Below are 27,933 nucleotides of genomic sequence, written 5' to 3'. Positions count from 1 at the left end.
CCAATTGTGGGTGGGCCTTAAATTAAAAACGTTATCAAATTCTGTTTAACCTAATAAATGACTGACTAATATTAAACTTTTATATTATATGTGCTCACATAATAAAGATTATAATAGCTTGATGCTCTTTAAATAGGTTGTTGCATTGTAAAAAGTTTCGGTGCAAAGGACGAACCTATCCACGATCGCTCTCCTTGGTTCTGACCAAAAGAAGAGCGCTTTGGAATCTCCATTACGCACCATACCTGGCTGTGCTATAGCACATCTCTCCTAATCTCAGGCCTATAGACTGTAAAAGTGGTCAGGAATCTAATATTTCCCCAAAACATAGTTTAGTTCTGCTCGTATAACATGAGGCCCAATATTTCACAATTCTGTTTAATTGTTTTAAGTTTTCAACAATATACAGATCAACAACACTGCCCGACAGTTTCAATCAATACTTGGCCACAGAACTTGTTCATTGACAACGTCATCTGTCATGTAAAACAAGACTCAAGTTCTACCGAGACAAACTGTTACTTTAGTGTGACTGGATACTTTAGCATGGTTGAGTTGTGGGATCATCCACGGAAGACAGATCCACAGGGTTATATCATCCACTCGCGAGGCAGAGGCAAAGGCTATAGCACCGGCGCTGGTCGCGCTAGCCGCGCTAACAGCGCTAGCCGTGCTAGCATCCTGGGCTGGCAGAGAAGATGTGCTCGGTGTTGTGGATCTCAGCTCTCCTTCATCTCCTGGTTGCAGCGATGACTCTGAGACCGTTCGTGCACATTTAAGGTACCTAAACAACGACTGTTGCAACCTTGTCCTTTACTGGAAATGATTTTCACACTCTCAGATCACTGGGAGCTAGCCTAGCATACCGACAAGCTACATCCGATCCGAACCTCACTGTCTGCTGAACTTGCGCAGAAACATAAAAATAGCCATGACCAGCTTTTTTAAAATTGTTTTTGAAAACTAAACATTTAGACTATTTTAGCACAAATTATGAGATTATTTGCTGATTTTTAATAATTCTTCACCAAATTATAATATTATAGTTTTTTTTTTTTTTTTTGAAGAAATGTTTTGGGTGGGCCTGTTGAAAATAACCCATAACCCATAACGGCGTGCCTGGCACAAAGTAAGAAGAAGGCAAATGATCTCTCATTCATAATGTATGTGACAACACATTTGGTTTGTGTCTTATCACTTTTTTAAGCAACTGTTAAAAGTTTTTCCTTCTTCAATGGTACAAAGCAGTTTAAGTGTGGTGCAGTTTCTTATTAGCTTGTTGTAAAGTGGATTATCTTACTCAACCATATGAAGCAGGGAGAGGAAAAGCCAAAGGGGCCAACAGAGAAACGGATGTGACATGAGTCATGAAATAGAAATCAAAAGCCATGCTCCAGCCTGGTTGCAGTGGAGTAGACTGGTTATGGTGTGTATAGTGGATGTGGCCTTGGGCGATGTACTTCTTGTTAAAAGAGGGGATGTACTTTGAGTTTGAAGCACGCTCAAGATAGAGTATTTGCCCAGACAGCATTTTCTAAATTCACCCATGCACTCATATAGTTGCTCACGTTGTTCCCTGCATTTCATAGGAGAGGATTAGAGCAAAGACGTGGCAGATACTGCGGGACTACTGATATCATTTGACTCTTGAGGAGGCAATGATAGGAGACAAATAATTATAAAATAAAGTCTTCAGTTTTAAAAATGAAAAAAAGAAGGAAATTGGGCATTTATTCCACGCAAATGTCCTCTGTGGCTCATTCTGAGTGCTGTGATAGATTTGAAAGTGGTAGCGAGTGTAAAATATGAGCGAAGAATGAGATGGAAGCTTCAGTATCTCCAACACTCCCAGTCCAGGATGAGCGTAGGCAGCAGCAGTAATGTTAACACGGGTACTGCTCGGCTAGCTGCTCCGCGTTTACTTCCTCGAGCCCCCGATTCAGCGTTAGAGTCCTTCTCAGAATACGGTGGGATGATGTTGAATTCCTCACTTTCTTCCTCCGCCTGCTCCTCTTCCTCGCTCTCCTCCATCTGTAAAAGCAGGGGAAAGAGTGATTCCTCCAATTAACAGAAGTGGTGGAGCATGGAGGGAAGAGAAAGTTCACATATGCAGAATTTAAAACTGCAAAAGAAAATATCCTAAAGCTGCTATTATGTTAAGAGTTTGAACAATACCGTGGTTCAACTGACAAAAGAAAGATATATGTTACAGTTTAACATTTTATCACTGTGTCAGAAAAGGGCTGATTCAAGTAACTAAATCAGTAACTTCTCTGTGTCTGCAAATTGAAGTATATGTTCAAAAGTGATAACTGGGCTGTCTAAATCACAGACTTAATCTAAATATATAAGACACCCATAACACACCCAAAATTAATCTGTGTTGTATTTTATTCACATGTTTGCATCATTTAAAAGTGAATTAATAGACCCAACTAGACAAACAAACAGGCCTCCTGGTGTGTGAATGTAAGAGATGGTAATATTAATGCTAGTGCAGCAAGATGATATGTACTTACTTATATGTATTATATAGGCTACTATCTTACAGTAAGCCTGATTTGGAGGCATCAATACAAATCATCATGGGTAAGAAAACAATAACCATGTATTGGCAGAAATCTAGATCTAGATCAACACTTAAATTTATTTGATCATAAATTGGCTAATCTGTCCACCAAAATAAGTGTCTGAGGTTTGCTGCTGACAGAACATAGTATGAAGACATTTCCAGTGTGCATCAAACAGGAGTAGCCCTTTGCCATCTGATTTGGTGTAGTCCAAATATACAAATTGTGGTTTGAAAAATGCTACATTTTTTCAAATGTAAAAATCATGAACATGAGAAACAAACTACACACTTGTAGCAAGCTAACCTCCCTCCAAAACATGACATTATACCCAAAATATGACATTGTGCCCATAGTATAATAATATAAATGCAAAAATAACCTCTAGTTAATGAGATTGAAATCACCCCTTCAATATAAATTGCTTTCAATTTTTGTATTACAATTCTATTGTTTAAAGGTGCAATATGTAATATTGTGTGTAATACTGGCAGCTAGCGGTTAAAATAGTTACTGCACTACCAATTCAAAATACTGGAGAGTCGTCTCCCCCGCCCCCTCCTGCCCAGACTCGAAGTTCACGGGGGTTGCCAGGCTGAGACCGCAGCATTCACAACAATGTAGCTGGACGCTTTTCTCACATAGCCAAACATTACTCCACAGCACAGCGGAGTAGCTAACGTTAGATGCTAGTCTCACATAGCCAGACATTACTCCACAGCACAGCCGAGTAGCTAACGTTAGATGCTGGCTATATTGACAGTCATAAAAGCCCGTGCTCACGTGGAGCTCTGTAACCAACTAACAGACACACTTTTTCGGCTTAAAATTACAGTATGAACCGCTAAAAACACAACAACCTCACTGTCCTCTCCACACACCAGTCAGGCACACTTCCTCGGCTTAGAATTACAATACGAAACGCTAAAAATACCACTACCTTGCCGACGGAACACACTTCATTGGCTTAGAATTACGGCAACAATCGCTAAACACACTGCAAACTCATAGTCCCCTCTTTCCGATTTACAGCCCCCCTCTCGTGGCTTAAAATAACTCACCGTTGTCGGCTCCAGCCGCTGAAGAGGCTACACGCTGTAAACAGCCATGGGCTGCCCGGTAACGTTAACAGTTAGCAGGGTTAGCATGGCGGCGTTAGCCAGGACCAGTCGGGATCACTTTACTGGCTATGTCTCAATTGTTTTTGCGAGTAACCAACTTGGTTACTCTAGCTATATAATTCAATGTGAGTACACAAATGTTGAAATGACAAAAAATGCCCATCCCTAGTAGCTGTGATAAATTAGCGTGGAGCTAATGCTTACCGGTTCAGGAGAAAATAAGCCAACTCTGCGTCCTTTTGGGCTCTAAGCTGTCTCCATCTTTCAAATACATCTCCAATATTTACCAGGGGGTTGTTACGTCTCTGGTCACGCAACTGTTAGAAACATGCTGTTTTCTTTTTTTATGTCATGTAGAATCTATCTCCGTTGATCCTGTTCGTTTGTTTGCTGCTTTCATGGCTGTACTAACGTTACAGCTGTAGCGCGCTGGGTTTACGTTTTTACAGGTATATCTGGCAACCCGGCCTGCCTGTCAAACTGGGCCGCTGATAACAACACACAGATCAAAACATAAACATAAATTCCGTCACGGAATGTAAATTTCAAAAAGAAAAAATACTGAAATTAGCATTGTTGTCAGAAAAAATAGTATTTCAGTTTAACATGTTTCCTTAATATCTGATGAGGCATTGGTGTCATTTTTGGATTTATTACAGTACAAATATTACATATTGGACCTTTAAGTTACCCTCAAATTCTTTATTGTGTGAGTCTGCCGTCCAGAAAAAGACTTCCACCAACTCAACTTGGAAAAAGACAACACATGTTCATCATCATCATCAACAACTCATAAAAACTCATAAAACAACAAGGTCAACCCCAGTCACTTGTTCACACAGCTAGTAGTGGTCAGCCAGCACTAAACATGCTAGCAGGTTAGCTCACTCAGAGGTACATGTAGGCTAAACCCATCATTAACAAAAATCTTGTTTTTCAGCTTGCTGCAGTGATGTAGAAGTGTACTCCAGGGTGCGTCAGTACATTGTGACATCACTGTTGGGTGTGGTAACAGGTACAACAGAGCGCACTTGTGATCACACATAACCACAACTATCAGTGATGCTGGATGTGGTCAGAGGTGCAACACAATTTAAACTGTAGGGAGGACGGTGACACATTGGTTTCTACTAAGTCTGACAATAAGTTACTCTTCAAGTTTAAAATTCACCTGTTTTGTCTAAAATTACTTAAAATAGCAAATAAAATATTTTACAAAATTTAAATTTATATAGTGTTTCCTTCTTTCCCTGGCATCTCACTGTTGAAAGGTTTAACAGTCCACATATTCTTCCCACTAACTGCTTCTAGACAGCCCTCAATACAGCGAAGCCTCTACTTGAACACAGACAGAGAGGATTGTGTGAGGGTGTACAAGCTGAAAACAGACAGACCTTCATTCTGATTTTTGTTTTTTACCCAAACTTTATTCAACTGGCACTGCCATCACAACTAGAGGAGAGCACTTGTTGTTCCTCCTTTCTGTTACTGCTTTAGCATAGTAAAACATTTTTCAGAATCTATTTAAAAATGTGTTTGTTGGCAATTGAGTTTGAGGTTTTTCTCAAATCAAATGTTAAGCTTATTAAGGTCATGGGAAACTGTTATTTGTTATTACAGGAGACATTCACTTTGTTGCTGGCATTAGAATGCATCATCACAACTTCAGTGCTACATCTAAATTAGGAAACCCAAATGCATCATCTTTACATAAACTGTATATCTGTATATGTAATATGCAGCCCACCAGTGGCAGGGTGCCAGTGCTGTAAGGCATTGTGGGACAGGATAGGAGGAATAAGGAGGATTAAAATTGTGAGAAAATGGGGAGTATGGAGCAGATGAGTGTGCATACATGAATATTAACAGTAAGGGTTGAGACTAATACTGCAAAGACCTACGGCTAATCCTCAGCCACAGTGAGAGGTAGAGGTAAAGGAGGGAGCTGCTGGGCCCAGCTCACTGCTACAGTCCCTGGTGATACTTTGGTGTTACCACCTGATATATAGTTGACTATTTTAATTCAGCTTGTAGCAAGTGTTGAACACTAGCATATGGTAAGACAGTGAAGAAGTAGAGAGTGCTTACACTGTTGAATTCAGGGAGAGTGTTAACACTGACGTGGACCCTCTCCTGGAAGACGTGCGGGGAGGGCTGAGAAGCTGGCACGGGAGTGTTTTCCACAGGAGGAGGTGCGGAGATTCCCATGGAGCTGATGGCATTGCCTGAAACACAATCAGCAGGGGCCTTCTTCATTAGCTTCACATCTTTATACATCCTTGTAGCATCACCAAAATATTATCAGTGACTTTTAAAAGCATAGTTAAAGCCACCAACCCTGTAAATACTGTGCACGATTGGGCAAAATACATTTGAATTTGTTGGTTAAACCACATTATAGTGGCATAGCTCTTGGGATGGCATTATTGGTAGGTCGGTCGGTCAGTCCACCACTTTGGTCCAGGCTTATTAATGTCCACAACTATTGGATGGATTTGGTGGATACATCCATGTCAACCACGGGATGAATTGTAATAACTTGAGTGTTAGCATTGTCATTATGAGCCATGGATGCATTGAGGACAACTGATACCGAGTTCAAAGAGGGCACCCGATTCATTTCTATGAAAGTTGATCACTGGGTGGATACACCAAGAAAAGCCTCTATGGGTTTCTGAGGCCTATAGAGCTCTATAGCCCTTCTCCAGCCGGGTCGGGTTGAGAGCATGTCAGTGCATCTCAGACCTCTGAATTCCTATTGGCTCCCCACACACATAAATGTATACAAAATGTAATCATCACTCTTCTAGACTTTCCAAATGTTACTGGTCTGAATGGATCGAATTCTGATAATAAAATGAGTAATTTAGGTGGGTTTGTGATGATCAGAAAAAAAATCATTCACCACATTACAGTCACTTTTTTGCAGATGGTTGTGTATGGGAAATTTCAATTAAAACAACCTGACTGTCCTCTGACCCTTAGTATTTTAGTGTTATACAGAGCATATCAATTGTTGTTACTGAGAGCACATTTCACAGTAAAAGAGTTACTTTTATACTCAAACCGTCCTTCTTGAGGAGGATATTTTGAATCTCTTTCCAGGCCTGCTGGTTTGGCAACAATTCAACAAGAAGCCACTTCATGTTTATCACATTTGGAGAAAGGATTCATTGACTCCACAGAACTTGGAAATGGCATTCACATTTGGCAGCCAACCAGACACAAGGGAGAATCTCTCACCATTTACTAATTTATAAGAAAACATTAAGGTTCAATGGTTTGGCCTTTCAATCATCAATTACGAACCACCTCATCTGAATTCTGCATTAATGCACATTATAAAATGCTTTAGTATGAGCAGCATCTCAAGATCAATTTAGTTTATACTCAGATTTGACAGCTAAAAGGTAACGTTTCCTCTGTCATCTTGACACAGAAATAAATGACAGTTATTGTATATGAGTTAAGTTTGGAAACATTTGTCACTCAAATAACACATAGTCCCATGCAGCTTCTATCCTGGAAGCTGCACATATTTTATGCAGGAAACTCCGGGAGCTTTAACTCATTAATTATTATCACTTAAGTCTTTGTGACTCACCATGGACATATATAGTATATTGCACTGCATGCCTTAACCTAATGACATTTCACTCACGCAGACATATATTGTTGCTGAACAAGTGCAGGATGCGCTGACAGCCCTGCCATTCGTTCCCACTGCCGTCACATGTGCACCACTGGGACACTTCTGTGCTGCTGTTGCTCACATAGTTGGGAGTCATGATGGTGCCTTAGTATAGAAAGAGGACATACAGTTATAGAGGTCTACATATATATATAATATTACAGGTGCAACTTTAAAAACTTTTTACGAAATATTTTCCTGAGGCAAAATAATTTCATTTCCAGCACACACCTCCATGGAAGATAAGATGCAGTTTAACAACAATATTGGTGCCCTGAGGACCCGGTGTCACCAGTTTTCCAGCTCTATGTATTGATAATTGCAGGTACACAAAATTACTTTTTGAAAAATACTGTGTGGGAAACAGAAGGAAATAATATTGCCTGGATCATTTTTGTAGAGCTGCTAGAAATGCAATTTTTAAATCAAGTTTTTGAAAGTGATGCAGCAGCTTTTTGCAGTTTACCATTTATGAACCTCTGTAGAGTTATTTAGTGCAAAAAATAATAATTCTATGCAACACAACTCTAAATGTGATGGCAATTTTTGTTTAAATAAACACTTTTAGGCAACACTTCTGTAGCTTTTTTGCAATCTTTTGCAGATGGACTCACAGCAACACACGTACATCAAGCATGCTCAAATGATTGAGGATAGCTGTGAGAGTCTGTTATTTATCTAACTTTAGGGTCAAGCATTATCATATCACAGTCAGAGACACGTGATATGAAGTCTGATTAGTACAGAGAACGGAGATGCTTTTAACGTTACACATTTGGCATCATACGTGAGTCACTCTGAGTCCAGGGGTTACATAAATAATAACAAATGGTCAATACATCAATGTGTCTATTAAAGTCAAATATCACTGTTAGACACCTAGTGATTTTCTTCCAATAACAAGTTCTTTGAGCAGCTCTCTGTCTTATTTTATCTGAACATTTCCCTCTTTTTCTTTCAGCCTCTTCTAGCTATCTATCTATTTCTTTTCCTCTTTCCCACCTATAAGTCCAGCGTAGGCCTTCAGGCACATGGCTCTGCTGTCTCTCATACAGCCAGAGGCAGACAGAGGGGAGGGCTGGCAGTTGTGTTGGAAATCAGCAAACCGAGATCTGAAAAGCGTGCACACACACACACACACACACACACACACACACACACACACACACACACACACACACACACACACACACACACACACATACACACACACACAAAGATAAACTGTTTTTATCCGTCAGCACAGAGAAACAGAGTGTGCATTTTAAAGTAATTTGAAAATTTAATTTTGGGATTCAGGGTCGATTGCACTGCATTGTACACCTATAGTCACACATTGTTTGCAACCATTGGTATTCAGGGTGAGGATAATATCCACAGTGCTGACAGTGACAGCTAATCTCAGAGGTTTACAAGCTATAGATTTTACAACTAGATGAAATTCAGTATTAAACATGCACACAGTCCAAGACATTTTGTCATTTGTAGCAGATCTATAATACTGTATACCTTGAGCTAAAACTGAAGACGCTGTATGAATGTGATGAGTGTTTCTCTGCATTTTCCATGCTTTCCGCAAGAAACACGTCAGCTGCTGTTAATGCTCCTCTCTCTTCCTGTTATAAAGCTGTCACTAATACTACAGAGGGGGATTTTACATGACCTTCTCAGTATTTTTTCTCTTATCATTAATAACCTCTGTAACATTTACACAGACTAGACTGGTATTAATGAAAGAAAGTCCCATAAAGTAATGACTAAAATTAGCCTCACCAAAGCAGTTATAATTATACTGATGGGCAGGGGCGTAGACATACAATTCTGGGCAACTAAACGCAAACTGCCCAGTGAGGAAAGGATAAATAAATTCAAAATAAAAATGTATTATGTTATTTTTTGAGACTGATATTCTTGAGCTTAGAACCAAGTAAATGCCAGAATTGATGTAAGTCATAGTCTAATACATGACTCCTTGACCGAGTCTGTTTTGAGGACAGCTTGGATTGTATCATTGTCAGAAGGCCATCCCAATGCCATCCCGCTTGTTAGCAAAATTACCAAAATGCATGCATCTTGTCAAACTGCCATCCCCCCTTCCCATCCCCTAGTAGCAAAGAGAGTGTAGGGGCAGAGGGGTTGTTTAGAGAAGTCTGACTGGCTCATTTGTCCTTTATCGGACTGAGGTCTGTAAAATTTAGAATCTATGGCCCTGAACATGGCTCTGAAATATTAGTAGCCAAAAAAGAAATCCATGGTGCTGTCCGTGGTGCTGAAGTAGCAGACAGATTTGTAATTGCAACTTTTTCTCTGAGTCACGTCCTTCTGTCAGTTTCACCTTTGGATCTATAATATTCTGTAAACTATCTATAATATTCTCTAAACTATATAGCTAGGGGGGTATTAAAAAAATACAGAACCAAAAAAGTCGTTCATGGAGAGGTCCGTCCCCCCTGTTAATTAACAGATCGTCTACTGATCTTCGTGTTTACATTACACTTTCCACAGGCAAAAAGAAGCTGTCTTCTGAGGCCTGGAGGCCTAACAAACCTTCCTCATAAAACATTTGCAAAGGTTATTTTCTAATGCTAAAGCTAATTTATTTATATAACTTTGGTGGTACCAGTTTCTTATATGTGGGAATTTTCTTGTCTTATTTTACAGTAACTGAATATCTTTGGAGTTAGGACAGATAAAAACTATTTTCAAACGTCACTTTGGCCGTCATTTTATGATCTTGTTTAGAACAATTAATTAAGAAAATAATCGAATGGTTAATCAAGAATGTAAATAGTAGTTGCATCCCTACATGGGATACAAATAAAATGGGGGCCCACTCATCAAAACACTGCCTAATAGTGCAACCATTTTTGCAGCCAGTGTACTAGAGTCATTCTTTGTGGTACATTTTCTGCTCCTTTATACTTTGGTGCATTGTGAAATCTGCATTTCTTCTCTTCTGTGTGGTTCTATGCTGAAACCCTTAATAAGGGCACTTAATGTACTGCATTATTACACCAAAACAACCATCTTACCTACACAGCTCATCTTTGGAGCAGTAGTTCTGAAGGCTGAGGCAGTTGGGCTTGCCCACTCTTTCCTCCCCTTTCCCATTCTCTTCATAGGAACATGACGGAACGATGGTTTTCCTCCGGCGCTCCCCACACAGAGTGTCAGAGCAGGGACAGAAGAGCAGAGCAAAGCTGTACTCCTCTGGCACGCGCTCCAGGAAACGCCGCAGGGCTTTGTGGCATTTCTGTCGGTTACAGCTGTTGTCAGAGACTGCTGCACGCTTGGTGCAAGCTACAACATATTCTGACCGCAGGGAGCCACATTTCTCATATAGGCCACAGTCCTGCGCTGCCTTGAGACACTGGTTTTGGCCGTCCACAGAAAGAGAGGAAGCTGGAGGTCATCAGGAAGAAAACAGTAAAGTATATCAGGAAATAAAAATCATTACAAACAGCGATTTGGGTGCCAAACCTTTAATTATTTATGAAAAGAGCAGTACCTGCCATGATGGAGGCCATACGTGACATCTCAATGTTTCTCACCAGATTTAACTCCAGTTCTTTATATGGAGACACTTCATACTCATCATATGCTGAAACAACAGTGAAGAGTATTATCACATGGATTATGGAGCTGAGAATTAAAATGCACAGATGCTAATGCTTAAACCCACCTGCAAATCTCACAGTCCAATAAACCCTGAGGCAGTGTTCCTCTCTGCGAGTGCCACGCTGACACTTGCAAACTTGAAGGGGGCGGTAATGCTGCAAGGCGTTTTGGGCCTCCAGGCACTCCAAGCGGGCATCTGGGCCGAGGGGCGACACAGCCTCCTCAGCCGCACAGTACTCCAGCAGTCTATAGAGCACCATGCAGGACTGCTCCTGGATGCAGCCCTGCTCCGCCACCAGACAGTCTAAGGATGCAGATACTGGCGCAGTACCTGGAGGAGAGGTTGATATTGTCAGTGGTCGCCAACATTACCACCAATATGTGCAATGTTGTATTGTGCAAAGCAGATCAGTTTATGGTCCCATGTATCCATTTGTCCTTAAGCTAAATAGGCAGTTATTAAGACAACAGAGAGAGGTGAGTGCACTCCATAGACCCTGCACTGCACTATAGGTTACTTTAATATCTATCAAGGAGGATTAAATTGAAAGCACACAAGTATAATAGAGTAGCAACATGGGTGTTCCACAAAGAAACACAGGAGTCTCTTGGATAATTTAATTTAACACTACTGAGTTATGTTATGGTTATAATTATTTCATAATTGTTTCTTCATCTTCTTGATGGGACTCCTAGTTGACGCCTAATGCTTTATGCACACAGTCTTACAGTAAACTGTTGCCTTTTTATTAAAGCTCCATATATTTTCAGCACAGTGTCTCAATGTTTGTTCTGATGCAAGCTATGTGTCCATCCAAGCTTTTGGAAATGCTCCAGCTGCCAGTCACCTCACATTGTGGTACTGTGAGTTAACCTCTTCTTTCTCACGCCACAATGCTCCTAAATCAGCGAGCTCAACATTTAGAGACATTTTATGACTCTATGGTGCCTTCCTGTCAAGTTTCAAATCTGCCCACCTTATCCTGCTCCCTGAACTGCAATGTCCTAATACTAGGGCTGTGTATCGTTTAAAGAATTAGGATACCAGTACCAATACCAGTACTCTGAAGGTGATACCAATACCAACAGTATCAGTAGTACATCATTTGATACCTTTTTTTCTACTTCATTTGACACCCATCATGGAAAAGTAGTAAACATACATTCATCAATCTAAAAACCTGCGATATGCTGTTGAAAATCAGTGTCAGAGACAGGTCCACATGGATGTATTGTACAAAAGCAATGCTGTTATTATTGTAAAAGAACACATGAACAGCTGGGAGCCAAACCTTTTGCAGCAGGGTGCTGCTTCACTTGAAACATGCTTTTCACCAATGTCAGAAACTGTCTACACATGTAATGCTAAAGACAAAACCAATTCATTCAGCACAGTGCTTCCAATTTTGCTTTCAGACAGAGACTACATCTGGAAATAACATTTAGTCAGGGACTCAACTCAAATGTTCACTATGAGGATGTTTCCCTCCTGAAGTTCCCTCAGACAAATATATATATATATATATATACAGTATATATATATATATGTATGTATTTAAAAGAATTCATCCCATTGTATTATACAAGTGTTGTTGAGTAAAAATGCGTTTCATATCACAAAACATATTTACTCTAAAACAAATACATTATTCAGTAGAATAACAGCCATGTTGGCCCACAGTGATTAAGCATTAAGAGTGTGTTGATTGGCAGTGTTCTGTACAGAATGACTGAAAGTGAAAAACTACAAATCATTTCATAATACTGATTGTTGCACCATGAGAAACACAATGCAGAAAGGCCAGAGGCAGCCTGAGAGAGACAAGAGAAAATAAAGAAAGCCCTCTTCATAAAAATGCATTCTGATGAAGCATTTCAGGAAATTAATTTTCTCAAATGTGACACGTAATTGTCCCCGCAAATTACACTTTATACACAGCGATTCTAGAAAAGGAAAAATAGCTTGGGTAGGCAATATGCATAAATAGCTTTATCTTGCTAATTTTCTATATCCTGTCACTTTTTAACTGCACAAAAGGAATTGACTAAGACATTTAAGAATATGTTGTGCAACTAGAAAGGACTGGAGGAATGTTTGAACTTTCCTGTTCAATATCTGTACCTATTTTAACCTCATATGGACTTATGCTTTGGTACATTAACATATACATCACAGACACACACACACACACACACACACACACACACACACACACGCATTGTGTTAGATCGGTGACACACTTCAATTAAGCGCCTGCTGACTGGCAGCGGTTGCAATCCAATTCTGCTGCTGCATGTTTTGTAATCTCAGGCTCCACATGAGGTCCATGTCTCACTTTGGCATGAGACATATCATAAACAGAGGCTCCGCTTCATCGCCACTGCAGAAAACCTGCCAAGGCTACTGCAGTGACTCCACGGGAAGAGGTGGGGAAGCAAACCCTACACACAGGGCAATGAGTCATACTCACAGTCACAGATCTCCAAGGTATGTAAAGGTGACGATTACCTGCCTATCTATGTTCAATGATACCTTGATAAATATACTCTAGTATTAAATTCTGCTATGTTTAGCTGCAATTTAAACAAGCTTCATGTAATCTCCTTTGGGCAGTGCACAGCTTATTCATCATCCCTTCTCAGTGTTTGCTCCCTCTGGCTTACCATTGATAAAGAGAGACTATCAGCAATTTTAGTTTCTAAGCGCACACACACACACACACACACACACACACACACACACACACACACAGATAACAAAAACCTTTATGAAGTACAGAAAAGCTTTTCAGGTCATAATTATTTTAATAACTTATGACAAAGAAGCAGTGTGCTCACATAATGCCGTTGGAGAAGGAAATTACTAAAGGAAAAGTCTGGGTTAAGGGAATTGTTGGTCCGAGCATGGAGTGTGTGTGTTTTAAAGAAAAAAGAAAAGGAGAGAAAATCTAGATGAATTACTGTGATATGTGAGCCATAATACACCCTATTGATTTCTCACTGGGGTGATTAATAGAATTTGTGAGGCAAAGCTGATGAAGGTTAATGCCATAAATGACAAAACCACAGACCACGCACACCGACATTCACGAGGAGTGAACTAGTTTGGCAAAATTTCTCTTCCGTCCTTTCAGACGAGTGGGATGGGTAGCAGAGCATCCAGATTGTTTAGCAGCAATTTGACTTGAGAGGAGACCATGGCAGGCGAGTGTGACTCTGATGTGAAATGTGTTCACAGGGATCGTGACAGAAGGGACATCTTGGCAGGAAGTCGTAGGCTCGAGGAAGAAACGGCAGCAAGGCGACAAGATAGAGCGAGACTGGAGAAACACTTGTTACTACTTGCACTCATTCATCTGACCTGCAGTCAAACCAGTAGGATTCCTAAAGTAGACTGCATATAAATTAGTGTTTCCATGCACAATAATGTTACACAGAAAGGTGGTCTAAAGTGGAATGTTATAGCTTTAGTTTTACTTGTTCCAGCCTCCCTTTAGTCAAACAAAACAAGCAGTTTCAAGATGGTATTTGGAAATTGTGATGGCCATTTTACAATACAGTATTTTCTAGTATTATATAGAATGAAAAAAATCCTTAGTTATAGCCCTACATTCAACTGTGTTTTTATAGCTGGAATGACAATTGTTAAACTTAATTGAACCCTATTGGGTTCATTAGTAGCAGATTATTTTAAGGATGTGACTCCATGAACATGAGATACAGCGTTTGCATACTAGCATATTTGAGCTTTAGTAGATATAATTATATCCTGGTTGGTGTACAGTAAATGTATGTAAATATTTGAATAGCCCCAATATACTGTGCAGTTAATGGAGTCGTAATGTGAAAGTTAATTGACCTTGCGAGACCACACTGGAAAGCATTGGACCATATAAATGGGAGTGAGTAAGATGCAGGACAATAGAGCACGTTTGTGAGTCAAAACAATGGTTTTCCTGACAAAATGCCTATTTTAATTTGGATTTAGGCTACTACATTCAAAATACATATATTTATTATAAATTGGACAGAGCACATGGCAAATGAAAGGGGGGTCTTTGTAGACATTTGCAACAGCAAGTAGTAGCTAGATTAGGTCCAAGTCTAAACATATTAAATACATAATAAAGACAAAAAAGTGACTGACCCCATCTCTTTCCAAAAATGAAAAAGCCTTAATTTTACACAGTAAGGTTTGATTAAAAACTCAGCACCATCTTGTCCCATTAGTTTTTTTCAAGGATCTCTGTACTGTGTCAGTCCGGTGACATTCGTGCGCAGAAGCAAGAGTAATGCATTTTACGTCACCGCTGAGAAAGGACAACAGCAGTGTTCAGCTTTGGAGACAAAGAGGACATAAAAATGACAAGATAATTACCTCTTCTGATGAGTCCATCATGTTTTTTTAATCCTCCGTGTTAGCAGCTGCGTGATGAATGGGTGGGGGTGAGATAACCGAAGGCTGGTATCATGTGGATGCTCCGACAGTGTTGTTGTCATTGCTTAGAATTCCTCATGGCAACAGAAACTACGCAGTATAGCTTTAAACTTCAAATTAACATCAAACATATGCTTAACAGTTTGCACACATTCTCATTGAGGAAAATTACAGGCACTGCCCTGGGCAACCTCAGTCGAGCAGCACTTTGAAAAAATTAATTTCATTTATAAAAACAAACTTATTCCTCTTCTTTACGTGCTGTTTCAGGGTAGATGACATTTTCTTCAGAAGTAGATTTTCACGTGAACAAAAAAACCTACACAGCAGCGATTTATTGTAATTAAAAAAAACTTCCAAATACCTCAGCTGTCAAACAATATGCCCTAATAGAGACCCAATGAGTAGGAATTTGCTAAAAAACTATGTATAGACTCATACAAAAATAATCCTTCTCAATCATCACTTATAACCCACTAGAAGAGTGTGGCGGTGTCTGTATCTGCCTGTATTTTGTCTTTTCACTTTGCTGTATGCAGGACATTTCTGGGTGTTTCTTTGCCCTTTGCTCTGCCTCTACCTCGTCTTCCCCGGGGATCTGTTTTGCCCAGGCTGAATTGCTGTCAATTCTCCTGTCTGGAAACAAATACTATGCCCATTAGCTAGCTAGACTGAAAATCGCTTAACTCACTGGCTAGTGTCATTGAGCCGGGGGGGAGGGGGCGGGGGGCAACTTTTAATGTTGTGTTTACAAACCGCAACGGACCAATCCTACTCACTCTGCCTTTACTCATTGTAAATGACCAAATTAACGTGCTCTCCCGTGTCATAAAAACTTGTATTTCACTTAAATGTTTCCAATTTTTCTGGGTGTAATGACCCCCCCTGAGCCCATATTTTTCTCACATATATTTTTACTGAACTTCTTCCCTTGTTAATCTCAATTTTTGCAACTTTCCTTCCTCCTCAATCCCTACATGATGCTGCACCTAGTGTCTCCCACGTCTTTCTTCACATCAGGACTTCACCCTTGCCAGTCACGCCTAAGTAAAGACCATACATACTGTACAGTCTCACTCAAACCAGCACAGTAGAAATGCATCTTCTGTAGAAAGTCCACTTCAAAGAACAACTTGATTTCAAAACCATGTCTTCACAAAAAGCTGCAATTTCATTTCATTGCACAAAACCAGCTGTTTCCAAAAAGTTGTAGATATACCAAAATAACAAACCCTGATTCCAAAATTGCCCCAAACTGCTTTGCCTGTACAGGCAAATTACACCTTTGTTTGCTCCTCAATTTGTGTAAGCTAACAAGACGGAATCTTTGTGTGACTGGAATGTTGAAAACTGCAGCGCAGTTTCACTTGCTTTAATCGGTTTTTATGCACACACCCCGCAGAGACAACTCTAGCGCTGGAGTTACTAGCAGTGCTATGCAGCCTACAACAACACTTGCAATGAGAAATAAGCTCAAGGTGTGACACAGTAGAGATAGAGACAGTTTTACCAAAAGGGAATAATTCTGATCAAATAACACGCAGGTTGTAAGCAGAGCAGGTTGTGATGAATGAGAGCTGCAAAAAAAAGATGATAAAAGGGCTTGATTATGCCTGTCAGGCATCAGTGTAGGTGTTTCCAACATGTAGCATGTGGTCCGAGCATCCAAAAGTGACAACTCATCTAGTGCGTACAAGAATCATAATTTCGTGTTCTGGAACAACTGTTGCCCAGTGTATCCAGGGCACGGATGAGGCCTTCCTTAATGAGCTGCGCTGCTGGATTGTGCAGCCACATCACGCAGGCAACATCTCTCCTCTGTACTCCTCTGTACTCCGCTGTGTGAATATTTCAGGCTTCTACCTCCTGCTACATGGTGCCGTTTACATTATGATGTGCCAAATATTTCTTGGCCAGCGACACACATATTGATTTGATTAGGTTGTAGGTTTTTCCAGGTGCCATCATGCGTGTGCATAAGTGATAATCAAATTGCAGAGCACACACCAACAAATTAAGTATTACAGGTAATCCAACACATCCTCATACCTAAACGATATTATAAGTCGAAAGACTCCCAAAACGACACATACGGCTGTTCTATTTACTGCCGCACAGTGTGACCATAAGCTTTAATCATGTGACCATAAGCATGTGACCTTTCTATTTAAGGTAACAGGTGCGATTTTAAATGGAACTAGTTAAGTTAGGCAACACAAACACTTTGGATTAGTAAAATATCAGGGATTGGCTTAAAATGAGTCGCGTAAAACTACTAAAAGAAGTATGTAACATGACATCATGGACTTCATAGCATCACAGACCAAGATTTACAAAATTTTGGTTAATTTCAAAATGACAGTTGACTTTTGGTTGGTTGGAGATGAACTCTGGTCTCCTGAGTGAAAGTCCTGTGTTTTTTTGACACATCCACAACCCCAACCTGCCTCCTTTGGCATTCTTATACTGTACTTTGTAATTAGTACAGCTGCGAGAGGTCGCAGCCTAACAAGAAACATAATTATGGGTCGTTATGAGCTGCTTGCATTATTGACCCATACGGTCGGTTTCTGGGTGAGGGCCGGCTGGGTAATGACACATCAATTGTACAAATTAACATTCATGAGTGTGACAGTGAAATTAATAAAAATCAGGTGTCATTCAGAAACCTATATTTTGCTGTTAAAGTTATTCTTAATTTTGATTTAACTGATTTTCTTTAAAGCTTTAGTACGTAACTTTTTGATATTAATAAACGTCCGTTACATTCAAGCCATTGCCAAATAAGTTGCTACACTGCTAATTAAGACTATCAACTCTCTCTGCATTTTTTTTTCCAGCTACTTCCACGCCACTGTCACACTAAATGCTTGCTTATGGGGAATTACTGGAATTGTTGAGTCTTTGTAAATTATAGAGTGTGGCCTACTCTATCTGTAAAGTGTCTTGAGATAACTCTTGTTATTTGATACTATAAATAAAATTGAATTGAATTGAATTGAGTATGGCTATGTTCAGAAGATTGTGTCGTCCGGTGACTTTCCCACGCAGAAACTGGAGTGACGATAATTACCTCTTCTGAAGAGTCCATCATGTGCGCGATCACGTAAAGCTTTTATCTTGTGGACGCGCCAACAGTGTTGTTGTCATTACTTAGAATTCCTCATGGGGGCAACAGAAACTACGCACTATGACTTTAGAGTAAAACATCAAGCATGTGAAAAAAAAAAAAAAAAAAAAAAAAAAAAAAAATTATGTTTGTATTTAAGTAATGTCCAATGGGCATGTTGCCAATTTAATCTTTATGTGCAGTCATCCTAAACAAAACTGAATTACAGGCACAGAGTGCATAAAGACAATGCCTCAGCAGAAAGAGAGAAAAAAAGACCACGGCACAGTAAGAAAGATTAAGAAGCCAAGGACTGGATAAACCTGTGTGTATGAGGGCGCTCAACCCTCAACACAGTGTGTACATCAAATAGTCAAACCCTGAACAGAAACAGCTCGAGCATGTGGATATTTGTCCACCTCAGACCTGTGTAACTTAACACAGCTGGAAAATGAGTTCAAATAAATGTATGACAACTGTGTTACGGCTCAATCACGTCCACTAAATGAAGAACCAAAATAGCAGCACTCAATCACCAGTTGCAGTCTGTACTGGGATTTACAATAATCCACAGAGGCCTTGCAGCAAAGGGTCAATGTCGAGTTTAATGTCATTCAACAATAGCCGGCTTTCCATTGATTTATCTGATGAAGTTACTGCATGGCAACATTCAAAGTGATCTCATGCATTATTTGTGAGATGTCTAGCCATGCCACTGCTATTCTTTTGGGAAAAGACACGGATGAATGCAACAATGCATGCAAACAATAAACATAACTGGTAGAGAACAAGTGATATGTAATTTGAGTATTAGGTCAAATCAGTGACACATAACAGGGGATACAACAGTTTATAAATTATAAAATGTGTTTTCAACACACACAATTTAGTTGTAAAGTATGATGTCATGAAGCAGATATAGGGCTCTGTTTTTGTTCATAGGGGAGTGAACGAATCAGGTTTGCACCTGTTCTCTTCTTTCATTTTGGATGTTTCAATCTTGTGAAGACACATTTATGATAGCATTGGTTAGCGTCAATGGTGACAGACAATTTGGGGAGGCTGTTTTCTACCTCTAAAGTTCCCACTGCAATTGTTTAGGTCACAGAGTTGCACAAGGCCAGATAAAGTATATTACAAAGCAAAAATAACATTGTATGAAATGTAATACAGTTCAGAGGCACTATTTATACAATACCTATAAACCTAGACAGGGGAAGTCCATTAGACTGACCAAAACTGCCAGCTCTTCAACACGTTTGTCCAAAAAGTCAAGGGGGTTCTGCACTGATTTCACCTTTCTTTAATGATGTCAATTAACAAAATTTAAATCCAATAATTTATGTTGCAATCAGGTATAATGGTAGAATTCAACATCATGACAGTGTGTCTAATTTGTATCTGTAATGACTCATCTCGATTAAGTAGCGCTTGAAAATAACTGCTTCTCTTGGTGTGATTCCAACTAAGTGCCTGGCAGGTGGGTTTGACACACTGGATGATAAACTGGGTGCCTTTGAGGTGTGACATTCACAAGAAAGCATTCATTATTTTATGATACTAATCTCTAATGGCGAGCCTCACCTGACATTATCTGAATTTTCCTGGATGCAGTGAATAATCCTAACAATTACTGTATTTGCATTGTATTTCTGCAGTGAAGAGTACAGGGGGGAGCTATGTTTCATATTTCATACAGTCTTTGTTAACAATGGCTCAGGATGACCTGTAGACAACCACATTCAATTAAAGAAAAGGATTTTCTGATCTTGCTTGAGCACTGAAGAACACTTACTGTATGATCAAAAATGACACAAATCAATATCAATAACCAGAAATCAAAAAACTTTGTGTTCATGGGAGATTTCTTCTCCAGCCTCAAATTATTGACTTTAATGATTATAACTCATTTTGTAGAAGCCTGTGTGTGTGTGTGTGTGTGTGTGTGTGTGTGTGTGTGTGTGTGTGTGTGTGTGTGTGTGTGTGTGTGTGTGTGTGATCACAACAGATTTGATCACCAGCGAAGACAAAGACTTGTAAGTCAATGGCACTACTGGTCCATTATGTTGCTGCCATGAAGTTATACATTTTTGCTTTCACATGTAAGCCTTCATCCTATTAATGTCTAATGCACAACTTATGTAAAATATTAAAGATTTACAGATGTGGTAGCCCAAATGCTTTCAGAACATCATTTAGTTTAACAATTCATGTGTGATATTTCCATGATCTGAGACAGTATAATCAATATTTGGGAAGATGAACAGCTTTTTTTTGGAACGAGTCCAAGGCAGAAATAACAGACCTGACAGCCTACCATGATGTCATCCAGATGTAAAAATCTAAGGCTGCTACTGAATGGGACACTGATTTTTATGGACTTCTTTTGAGGGTCATCTCGAAAGTTTCATTCAAACCTGGAATAATAAATCTGTCTTGTGCTTAATAATCTCTTTTTTTCTTTTTAAATAATGAGCCAGTTGTCCTCTATCAGATCACATAGCCTACATGAGCTAAACTATGTGCAAATATTGACAAAATTTGTAACAAATTTACAAAAAGATTGCTTTATGATTAAGTTATTATCAGAGTCTGCGGAGTCAAAATAACACCGGAACATCATCATCGGCAATATAAACTAAAATACAGTGTCCTCGTGTGGATTCTGGGATGGAGGCTTCGATGCAATCTGTAATTGTTGCGTTATTGTTCAAGTTCTGGGTACTGGAAGACAAGACATCCTGCAAAAAGGAATACACACTTTGACCTACTCTATCAGATTAAACAGATTACAGTAAATGAATTATACAATCTCAAAGGTGGCTGATATATTCTACATCTAAAACAGAGAAAGCAGCTGTTAGAAATTAGAAATAGGCTACTGCTTACCATGAGAGAAGACATTGAGCAGAAGTCCAATGAGCATCATCCTGTCCGGGGACATTGGAGAGGTAGGGACAGGGGAAACTCGCACCCGGCTAGCTGCAGCTCAGTTACCCGTCTCCTGCCACATCCAGCCTGCTCCTCCTCTGCTGCTGCTTTTGCTGCGCCCGCACAAAGTGAGGCAGATCAGATGGGCAACTGCACAAAGTTGGCTAAACTGAACCGTGCACGCAGCTGGGGCGATTCAAGTTCTCGCGATTTGTGTTGTCCCATTTATTTTTTTCCGATCCCAGTTATTTTACTCTCTAGTGGACGCACATTTCAAAAAACATTCATCCAAAAAGTTTCTCTGCATCCGATCAGCAGTTAGTTCCAGTCAGACTACAGTCTCCAAGCGCGAGTTGTGTCGCATTCGGACTTGCGTCGCAGCTCCACAGTTGTCCAGCCAGAGTTGAGAGCAGTGCGCTTAGACTTTAGACTGCATGGCGCATTTCTGTTAAAGGCGCAATGTGATTGGCTCCTGGAAATACTGAATATGCTTATGGGGTGTTAAAATGTTTCCTGTGGGAGAACAGCTGGACTGTTTCAGCTATTAGTCCATGCATCAACATGATGGACAACACAAGGCGTAGACTATAGACTGCATTAAAAAGTCAATACTTTTAGGATGGTATAGTCTATTTGTAGCATAGCAACATCATTACCATTCACTAATCCACTTAATTAACCAAACTGTTTGTTTTATTGTGTTTTAATGGTTTTCAAGGCTGATCAAATCTCTTTGGATGGACAGTAATGTCTTTGACCTTCACACTGCACTTATAATAATGGGTTTTGTAACACCAAGCGGCATTTTGAGCTGAAGAAGCAGAGCAAGTCCTCTGTTTCCATTTGGACCTTTTGGACCATGTTTCTGGTTATAAATATTGCTTTGTCTTTTTCCCACACGTGCCTATATTTGTCTGCTGAAGTGAGTTTAAATGTTACATTAAATATGTTCCCTCCTCTGCATTGAGACCAATCTGCAGCTTTACAGCCTTTTCCATTCATATCAGTTTACAGCAGGCTGGGACTGTGAAATCTTTACTTGTCTCACTGCAGCAGCTGACCTGTGGGGAAAGGGTTAGTTCAGAGGGGATGACATGCAGTGAGGAATACTAAAAGCTGTGATACTCACTTGTAACACTGAGGTATCCTTTCTTTTTCGTTTTGTACAGTTTATGTCCATATATATGTAGCCTACAGATCCTAGGGTAAAGGCTTCCATTCTCTATATTGCTCCCTCTTATAGGATGTAAACACAAAACTAAATTTGGGAGTTTGATCACACAGCAGCTGCCATGTTTGCTTTTGTCTTCTGAAGGTTTTGGTTAAGAAACTTATCTGTTTTCGGATTGGATCTACTTTTTATAAAAGTCACTCAACACTGAATTTTCACTTCAAGGTAATTTATAGATGTTTTGTATGAAAAAAAAAATTACAAACAAATAATGATTACATAAAACCTACCTCTGCCTCTCACTAAAAGAAAACAAGCAATTTTTTGCAAAGAGCATGCCATTGACCTGTTGTCCTCACTGTAATTAAAAGGCAGCAGAGGGATTAGCGGATTAATTTACACCTCCTGTTCAACTGGATGCTCAATTGGCAGTAAGAAATACAAGTGGATAGTGACTGCCATTAAAATGCACATCTAACTAAATGAGAACAACAAAGCAATGAGCTTAATCAACCTTGTCAAAAGTTATCAACCGTAACCATGGCAGCACAAGAAGACCTTTCACTGCATTCAGACTAAACAAACTGCTAACTAAAACAAAATATTGCAGAATGAGTGAGTGAATGATATTTTACAACTTGTTTCCCAGTGTGTTTTCAGCTAAATCAGTTTTCATTCACTGTTATCTTGGCCTTCTCTCACTTTAGCTTCATGGTCTGTGGCAGGCATCACAGCAGCTCCTCCATGTGGTCAACCAATTGCATTAGGTAAGACATACATGTTCCTGTAAGTTATACAGACTCCAATGATGTAAGCATTGGCGTATTACTGTGAGATATAAAGGTGTTTACTGTATCTGAGTTTTGTATGGTCACACTAAACATGGTTTGGTATAATAAGCTTTAAATGAGGCCCTGAAGACAAATATATTCAACAGCTGGCATTCACTGTACTTGGGAACATCTTTTGCTTCCAGTTCTGTGGTTTGATTAGGCTTGACATAAAACATGTGTAGCTATTTTCTAAAATTGTCACAGGAACATGTGATCATATTACGACATTGTCACAACATTGAGACCTTGAGTGCAACAGGAAGTCAGCAATGTGTCAAGCTTCATCTGTCTTTCACATACTTTTTTTAGATAGATAGATAGATAGATAGATAGATAGATAGATAGATAGATAGATAGATAGATGTCAGAAATACCATTCTCTTTTAAAAAGTCACAATTTGGCACTTAAAAGCATTCTATCAACACATTTTTTTAAATAAATTCAGTTGATGTTACAACATGTTTTAAGATTTCTTTGTAAGCTTATTTGTAACGTTTGTCCCATTTCATGCAGTCTCTTGCCTCCCTCTAGTGGACAACTATGATCATGCCAAAACTGGATGAATGATACTTTTATTTTTGAATTTTATCATTTATATGCAGCACTTCGCCATATGAATTCCAGTAACACAAATTAGCAAGCCAAAATAGTTTAGCTGTCAATACTTAATAGTCTAGGTTCAGTAGTGGAATAAGTATATAGATTTTTTTTTTTTAATTGGCAATTCTACAATGTAAAAAAAAACAACAACTTATAACAAATAAAAGTCTTGCATTGCAAGTATAAAGTTCAAAAGTATTAGAATGAAAATATAGACCATTTCACAGCTGTAAACATAAACATTCTAAATATGCCCAAGTTTTCTGTTGCAGTGTATGTGAATGACATCATATGACAGGAAGTTACCAAAGGTCCAGGCTAATGCCCTTCTTATATACTGTCTATGCTAATGCCTAGCAATGGAATTCCGTTGAAAAGGTCGATAGCCTACTTGAAAGTAAGTAGGCTATTCATTGTGCTGAATGGCCCATTTCAGAATCATATACTAGCCTACATGATATCACTAATTATAATTAGTGATTCATTAATGTGTTCATCACTTTAATTTTGCAGCTGTTAAAGATGGGACTAATTGTATTTGCTTTAGCCTATACACTGCTGTGTATTTTAACGTTTAATAATATATCATAATTTATTAGTTGAGTTATATTTTGCATTAATAATCTGAATCAAAGCAAAGTAGCCTACCTAGTAGCTTGGCTAAAGTACATACATGAAAAAAGTACATAATACAGAATAGGCTACTGAGCAGGCCTAAATGAAGTAAGCTACACCTCACTGTAAATAACCATATTGTATTATTACATTTTCTAACAGTCGTCACATTCGCTGAGAGTTGTTTAATATTAGGTAATATGTTGTTAGTAATCATGGTATACTATGTCTCAGAGAAGTCCTTGACAGCTCTGTAAGAACCTCTGTGACTTTGCTCCAGCATTCAGAGCACTTAAATGTCAGGGCCAAGCTGCTGTCTTCACTTGTCTAGGGTGTGACAGTGAGCAGGAAGCCAAATAAGAACAAGTCCACGCAGTAACTAATATGGTTTTCTGTCTAAATTTAGTTACTTCACGTGTATTTTGTAGTATTAGGATTTACTCGCCAAGGGCACAGAAATGTACGCAAAGTGACGACATCACTATCTATGCAGTTCTATTGGCGGAGAGCCGCGTGACTTGAGGGATTGGCCATTATCCTCAAATCACACTTCTCGTATTGTATCGCGATCAATTGTGTTACATAAATCCGCAACGCTTCTTCGCAATCGGCCATTTCGTCTGTACAGGCCATCAGTCGTAGAGGGCAGTGGGTTATATCGATTGTACTGTTATCTGAAAGGCACACCAAGAACATCGCACCATGAATGAGACAGCTATTTCTTTCGCCAAGGATTTCTTGGCCGGTGGTATCTCTGCTGCTATCTCCAAAACAGCCGTCGCCCCAATCGAGAGAGTGAAGCTTCTCCTTCAGGTAAAAACTGTCTTCCGGAAGGCTCACTAACGTTAGCCGGCTAGCATGTGTGATCTTGCTAACCGCAAAGTTAAGCACTTACCTCTGCCGGTTGTATTCTTGTGTTCACAGGCTCAGAGTTGTACATTGCACAGTAGCATGCGATAATATAGAATTAATGAAAGTCTTGATGGTAGTAAGTTAAAGGATTTAAGGTCATCGTGGGGTGGGAATGACCTACACGAGCCTAGCTAGTTGCTAACGTTAGCGCCTCACGTTAACCTTAGCCGGCGTAACGTTAAGCTAACAAAGGACAAACGATTGTAGTGATAGTGGGACATTGTGTACAAATACACTGTAACACCTCAGATTTCTTTAAAACTCTACTATTTCATAGGGAATTACATCAAGACAACATGCCGGTTGTATTTGAGCTTTGATTGACAATGAAATCTTTCTGGTGGCTGATGTATCCTAATGATGAGCGAGATGGCTGCACTGAGGCCCGTCGGCAGTCATTCACAGTTGGGTCAACAAGCTTTAACGTTACATCCTTTTCTGTTGAACCTGCACTGCGACATTGTTTCTTTAACCTTACCATACTGACCCACGATGTTTTTCTTTATTAGGTTAATGTTGAAAGAGGTTTCTTTCACATTAAAAAATCACTGTAACGTAAATCATTTGATTGCTAGTCCCATACTGCTGTTGAAATGGGACTTGTGTACAGGCTTTGCAGCAACTTTTAGAGGTTTAACATGCAACAAGGTCACAACAAGGATACCTTGTGATTGACAATGCTCAACAGTGAATTAGCTTCCCTATTTTAAACTGTTCTTTCTATTTCATTATTCCAGGTCCAGCATGCCAGTAAGCAGATCACCGCGGATAAGCAGTACAAGGGTATCATGGACTGCGTTGTCCGTATCCCCAAGGAGCAGGGGTTCCTTTCCTTCTGGAGAGGTAACCTTGCCAATGTCATCAGATATTTCCCCACCCAGGCCCTCAACTTCGCCTTCAAGGACAAGTACAAGAAGGTCTTCCTTGATGGTGTTGACAAGCGCACCCAGTTCTGGAGGTACTTCGCCGGTAACCTGGCCTCCGGTGGCGCCGCCGGAGCCACCTCTCTCTGCTTCGTGTACCCCCTCGACTTCGCCCGTACTCGCCTGGCTGCTGATGTGGGAAAGGCTGGAGCCGGTAGAGAGTTCAATGGTCTGGGAGACTGCCTGGCTAAGATCTTTAAGTCTGATGGCTTGAAAGGTCTGTACCAGGGCTTCAATGTGTCCGTGCAGGGAATCATCATCTACAGGGCTGCATACTTCGGCATCTATGACACCGCAAAGGGTACGTCAATTTACATTAACATACACTTGCAGACCACCCTCCTCAGTGGTTAATCTTCTAGATCTGACTTTTCTTTTCTTTTTTTCCTTCCTGTGTTAACAGGTATGCTTCCAGACCCCAAGAACACCCATATATTGGTGAGCTGGATGATTGCACAGACTGTGACAGCTGTTGCTGGCCTGACCTCATACCCCTTCGACACTGTCCGTAGACGTATGATGATGCAGTCCGGTCGCAAAGGAGGTGAGTTTATTGTATTAATGGAAACCTTTGCAGTCGTATTCGCATATTCCGCTGTAACTACATAAATATTGTGTATAGTTGCTTGAATACATGGTTATGGACTAAATGCACCTTGGAAATGAACTGAAATATTTTTGTATGCCTGTCTGTATAACTAGTTTACTTCTACCCGCATTATTTAACATCTGTTCTTTTCTTCCCTTCCTCAGCTGACATCATGTACAGCGGGACCATTGACTGCTGGCGTAAGATTGCACGCGATGAGGGTGGCAAGGCTTTCTTCAAGGGAGCCTGGTCCAATGTGCTCAGAGGCATGGGTGGCGCCTTTGTGCTGGTGTTGTATGATGAGCTGAAGAAAGTCATGTAATTTGTCATATTGTCACATCACTGTCCAATTTGGCTAAATGTAATAACTCTCCATTTCTATGGACTCTGCATTCTGCCTTATTTATGGGAACAAAATAGTGTCTCACCCCTAGCTGTGGGTGATGGCTGTACATTGTGCATCTTTGATTTTAAACGTTCCACACCCTCTTTACCAATGTCATTCCTGTTAAAGAAATCTGATACCTCCTCCTGTCATTCACTAGGTTTGTATGGTCCCAACTTGAAGAATAAATTTATTCTGGGGAACAATCTAAACCATTGATGTCAACTGTCTTCACTGTACACTGCATCACTGGATAATGCAATGCACGAAGTGGATTACACTCAACTGCTATATTTACTTGCGCTTATCCCTTCCTGAGCCTTCCTGGTTAACCATGGTCACTGCTGGGATTGTAGAGTAGAACACCTGAGCCTTGGCTCCTTTTTTTTGAAAGGGGCTTGACGGGCTCCTGATAGTAAGCAGCAG

General features: G+C 39.9%; 2 protein-coding genes across 2 annotated transcripts; one reads left to right on the top strand and one right to left on the bottom strand.

Annotated features, from left to right (window-relative positions):
- Positions 1–1,062: 1,062 nt before the first annotated feature.
- LOC114567030 (GDNF family receptor alpha-4) lies at positions 1,063–13,329 on the bottom strand. Its single transcript, XM_028595919.1, has 8 exons — positions 13,263–13,329; positions 11,065–11,331; positions 10,891–10,983; positions 10,415–10,784; positions 8,385–8,494; positions 7,353–7,487; positions 5,780–5,916; positions 1,063–2,031 (listed from the first exon to the last, which is right to left on the bottom strand). Exons 1-8 carry the CDS (start codon positions 13,327–13,329, stop codon positions 1,831–1,833), a joined length of 1,380 nt encoding a protein of 459 aa, XP_028451720.1. The 3' UTR covers positions 1,063–1,830.
- An 11,966-nt stretch (positions 13,330–25,295) lies between these two features.
- On the top strand, positions 25,296–27,719 carry si:dkey-251i10.1 (ADP/ATP translocase 2). The gene is made up of 4 exons (XM_028595629.1): positions 25,296–25,511; positions 26,348–26,834; positions 26,937–27,077; positions 27,287–27,719. The coding sequence occupies exons 1-4, from the start codon at positions 25,401–25,403 to the stop codon at positions 27,442–27,444; spliced, it is 897 nt and encodes a 298-aa protein (XP_028451430.1). The 5' UTR covers positions 25,296–25,400; the 3' UTR covers positions 27,445–27,719.
- Positions 27,720–27,933: the final 214 nt, after the last annotated feature.

The sequence above is a fragment of the Perca flavescens genome, chromosome 13 (genome assembly GCF_004354835.1).
Source record: "Perca flavescens isolate YP-PL-M2 chromosome 13, PFLA_1.0, whole genome shotgun sequence".
NCBI lineage: Eukaryota > Metazoa > Chordata > Actinopteri > Perciformes > Percidae > Perca > Perca flavescens.
The sequence above is the reverse complement of the archived record's forward strand: the minus strand, read 5'-3'. Positions and strand labels throughout refer to the sequence as shown.

Coding starts and splice junctions, on each gene's coding strand:
- LOC114567030 (XM_028595919.1), bottom strand. CDS start 13,329: ATGGACCTCATGTGGAGCCTGAGATTACAAAACATGCAGCAGCAGAAT. Junction 11,332..13,262: donor TTGGATTGCAACCGCTGCCA/GTCAGCAGGCGC, acceptor CCTCTCCTCCAG/GTACTGCGCCAGTATCTGCA. Junction 2,032..5,779: donor CTCTCCCTGAATTCAACAGT/GTAAGCACTCTC, acceptor CTGCTTTTACAG/ATGGAGGAGAGCGAGGAAGA.
- si:dkey-251i10.1 (XM_028595629.1), top strand. CDS start 25,401: ATGAATGAGACAGCTATTTCTTTCGCCAAGGATTTCTTGGCCGGTGGT. Junction 25,512..26,347: donor GAGTGAAGCTTCTCCTTCAG/GTAAAAACTGTC, acceptor TCATTATTCCAG/GTCCAGCATGCCAGTAAGCA. Junction 27,078..27,286: donor GCAGTCCGGTCGCAAAGGAG/GTGAGTTTATTG, acceptor TCCCTTCCTCAG/CTGACATCATGTACAGCGGG.